The sequence below is a fragment of the Lucilia sericata genome, unplaced genomic scaffold, assembly GCF_015586225.1.
Source record: "Lucilia sericata isolate MDLA Ls3-8-SP2 unplaced genomic scaffold, ASM1558622v1 Contig001796F_arrow, whole genome shotgun sequence".
Classification (NCBI taxonomy): Eukaryota; Metazoa; Arthropoda; class Insecta; order Diptera; family Calliphoridae; genus Lucilia; species Lucilia sericata.
In genome coordinates, this window is record NW_023995695.1 from 2,999 (window position 1) to 7,500 (window position 4,502).

The 4,502-nt window shown below is 29.7% G+C and overlaps 1 protein-coding gene across 1 annotated transcript in view; it reads right to left on the reverse strand.

Moving 5' to 3' along the window:
- Positions 1-596: 596 nt before the first annotated feature.
- Positions 597-4,502, reverse strand: part of LOC119612684 (homeotic protein distal-less-like) — a 12,075-nt gene continuing 8,169 nt past the window's right edge. The window contains exon 2 of the mRNA XM_037968531.1: positions 597-904. Coding sequence (XP_037824459.1) covers positions 691-904 — 214 coding nt within the window. The 3' untranslated portion in view covers positions 597-690. The remainder of the gene's footprint in view (positions 905-4,502) is intronic.

Below are 4,502 nucleotides of genomic sequence, written 5' to 3' on the forward strand. Positions count from 1 at the left end.
TCAAAAAAATGTAAAGCTTAAAACCTCTAGATGTCCGTATGTCTGTCCATCTATCCGTCTGTCCGTCTGTCTTTCTTTGTCTACCTTTAAACACTTGCTCAAACTTTGAAGCTTTAGCAAAGAGAAAAAAGAAGACTTTCTTAAGTGGTTGTTGGTTTGCTTACTTTTGTGAACTTTTAAGTGTAGTAGGAGCTGTTGTTTATCATATTAAATAATTTTTTTTGGTTTTTTGAACAAACACATTCTGCCAACTGATTATTTAATTCAATGAAGACAAAATTTTTTTGGTATGTTTATTGAAAAAGTTGTAAATTTTGTATTAAAATGATACTTGATCAAAGAATGAAAACAATATTAAAGAAATATATATGAGGGTGCCCTAAACTGTGGATTGAGAGATGAGCCTTTAGATAAGTGTTTGAGAGTTTTTTTAGAAATTTTAATAATGTAATCAATCATAAAACTTAATGACATATTTAAGATCCTTTTGAAAGAGAGATATTGATCTAAAACAAAACGAAACATGTGAAATTTTATTTTACTAATATGATTGATTGATTGTTTAAAGGTTAAATGAGGAAATTCTTAAAAAGTACTTACTTATTAGAAGTACTTAATTCAACGCTTACTTGGAAGCACTTTGTGGCTAAGCTCTTTTCTAAAGCTTTTGATTTCTATTTAAAAAAGTCTTCAGACCCTTAACCTAATAACAACTTTAAAACACTTACCATCCTTTGGTGGACTTGCACAGGGCGGCGCATAACTGCCTAAATGATAACCTGAATAGGTATTTTGATGCATGGGCGGGAATGGATAACCTAAAGCACTGCGTGGACTGGGAAAACCAGAATCTTGACCACCTTGTGGAGCAAAATGTTGATAACTACTGCGTATGCCGCCGTAACTGAAAACAAGAAGATAAAAAAAAAACATTATTAAATATAAATAATTTAAAGCTTTAAGTTTTAAAACAAAAGCCAGAAATAGTTAAGAGAAGAAGTTAAGTTTGCGTGTTTAAATGGGGGTTTTTTTTTTATTGTAACAATAATAATAATAATAAAAATAACTACAATAAAAATTTAACATAAATAACAACAACAAAAAAACGAAATATTTCAAATGAAAGAAACATAAAAAAGTTTAGTTTGCAACAATAAATAAAATTTGTTTAAAAATAGCAAAAAAAGAACGCTACCAAAGCCTGTAAACATATTAAAGAAAGCTTTTGTTCAATGCTCTTACTAGATAATAAGCACACCTTACCATTAGCATTACCCTGTTAGGCTTAAACCTTATAGTTCTTTTAATAAAGAAATTAATAAAGTTTTAGCTTTATAGAGCTCAGAAAAGGAGAGTATATTTAAAAATAAGCTTTAATTGAAAGCTTATTGTATTGTACACAAGTTTAGTGGATAATAGAGACACCTTACCGCCTGCATTACTCTGGTAAGCACTAGTCTTATAGTTACTTTAATAATGATCTGAAATAAGATTGTTTTGCGGAAGTGAAAGCAATAAAAACATTGTCTGATGAAAGCTTTGGTATTCTCCTTAAGCTTCTTGGGTAATAAGGATACCTTACAGTGTTTAGTACTCTGGCAAGGCCATTGTTGGACATATTGTGAGCTCCTTAACCAGATCTCCTAATGGAGCGGACGGACAGACTAAAACACTACCACCAAATCTGCCGAAGACATCCTTAACATTCGTTAAAACAAAACTAGAAAAGCTATTTCTTAAAAGCTCTTTAAGCTATTCGCATAAACCCATTTTATCAATCTATAACACAGGTGGTGGAAATCGAACCCACGACTTACGGACGGACAGACTATAACACTACTGCAGCCAACCTACCGAAGGCATCTTTAACTTTCTTTAAAACACTAAAGCTCTTTCTCAAAAGCTTTTAAAGCTAAAGCTTTCTTTACTCCCATAAATCAGACCTACGGACGGACAGACTATAACACTACTGCAGCCAACCTGCCAAAGGCATTTTTAACTTTCGTTAAAACTCTAAAGCTCTTTCTCAAAAGCTTTTAAAGCTAAAGCTTTTAAAGCTAATCCCATAAATCCTACCTACGGACGGACAGACTATAACACTACTGCAGCCAACCTGCCGAAGGCATCTTTAACTTTCTTTAAAACTCTAAAGCTCTTTCTCAAAAGCTTTTAAAGCTAAAACCATAAATCTGTTTAAACAATCTATTACCCAAGACAAAGTTTAAAGCCTGCATCGCTTTTTTAAGACTCTAATGAAGTTTGACGTTAACAAAAAAAAGAAAATCTTTAAAAGCTCACCTAATAGCTTTTTGTTTTAAGCAATTTTTTATAAGCTTTATTCATTTTCACTTTAATGGAACAAAAGCACTTGTGTTCTAAATCTTTAGTTCTCACACTAAATCGTAGAGAAACAATAAAAATTTATAAATATTTAATAAAACATTTACATAACAAGTGTTAGATAAAATATTATTGTAACACTGAGAAAAACAACAATAAAAGCTTAAATAAATTAAAGTATAATATTTATAAATATTTTATAGAAAATTACCACAAAATGTCCTGTTTTAAGGGAACAAAAAAAGGTGTTTTTTTCAATAATAGATATTTCAAAAAAAACTATAAAATATTAATAAAAACAACTATTGTTTGTCATTTTTTTTTCTATGATATTAATTGACCACAACTGTTATGTTTCTTGACTGTTAGTTAAACACGGAAACGGAAGTGGTAAACCACAAAATGCAAACGCATACATACATGTAAGCCCTATACATATGTATGTACAGAGCTTAAGGCTAGAGAAGGTGTAAGTGTGTATTACCTAAGATTTTATTTTCAATAGATATGTAAGTTTATATGTATATGTTTTTATGTTTATAACATATAGCCAACATATGTTTGTTTTTTTTTTGTTGTTAATTTTTGTACATTTCCAAACACGCCATATTTTTTTTTTTATTTTCTTTAAACCGCACATGTTTCGTTCATGTTGGTTTTGTGTTGGTTTTGTTTAAAACCGCAAAATGTGCGTTAGTGCGAAAAATTTTTTTTATTGAAAAACTTAATATTATAGAAAATATGGCGTTTTAAACATTACAAATGGAAAATAATATAAACTATAGTTTATGTTATTACAACTGCTGGAAAAGAGCTTACAAAGAAGCGTAATAGGAATCCGTAAACAGTTGTATTAATATACTAAAGCTAAAAGCTTAAATGTTTACAAAATTGTTTATTATTTAGAACACTTTATTTACTTATAATGAAGCTTTTGAGTTTAGAACAAATGGGGAGCTTTGATCGCTTTGCATAACTTTCTATACTCGCGATATTCTTCTTTGTATTCTCTGATCTATTATTTATTGATTTGCGAAAGCTTTTAAGCTTAAAAGCTTTAATAAGTCGCCCTTTTGTTGGGCATATAGATCTAATAAAGAACATTTCAAAGTTTTCGCAACTTCGACATCTAACTCTTTCAAATTAGGACTAATTATAAAAGACGAGAGACCAGCTTTTAAAAAATGTGTATACAAAAGTAAAGCTGCTCTAGATTTAGTCAAAGTTGCTTTTATCTACTTATAAAGAAGCTTTTGAGCTTAAAAGCTTTAATAAGTTGGCCTATTGGCAGCAAGTATGCAGGTCTAATAATGAAGCGCAAGCTGTTGCAGATTAAGTCAAAGTTCATTTTTATCTACTTATAACAGAACTTTTAAGCTTAAAAGCTTTAAAAAGTCGGACTTTTAAACCTATTGGTAACATGTAGATCTCATAAAGAATATTTCAAAAGTAAATTTTAAGCTCAAACTAAACCAGAGCAAGACAAAGTTGCTTAAACTTCTTTAACTCATTATAATAAAGCTTTTGAGTTTAAAACGAGACATTTTTGCTTTTTGATAGCTTTTTATGACTCTGTTTCTTATTGGCTATACAAAAATATGTTCTATCTGGACTCACAACTTCCTTAGTTGACCTATGTGATCTAAGACACATTGATTTGCGAAGGTTTTTTTCAAATATATGTAAGTTTACTAAAGAGCTTTTTAAAACATTTACGATAACTAAACTATAGCTCCTACGTCTTTCAAATTTGGAATAGTGATAAAAGAGAAGAAAAGATTTCTAAATATTATGTACATGAAAGTTCATTTTAACCGCAAGCTGCTCCAGAGCAAGTCAAAGTTGTTTAAACTTTTTAACTACTAATAACAAAGCTTTTGGGTTTAAAACGAGAGTGTGTCGCTTTTTATGACTTTATTTTTTATGGACGATATATAAATATTATTATCCTCTGCACTCGGCTTTCTTCATTGTAAAGTCTGCTCTAAAGAACATTGATTTGAGACAGCTTTCTTTAAATATATCAGCTTGTTTATAGATTTAATTTAAAGGGATTTTAAAACGTTTATCATAACTAAACTATAGCTCTGAACTCTTTCAAATTGGGATACTTGATAAAAGACAAGATGAGCTTTCGAAATATGTTTAAAATAAAAGTCAAT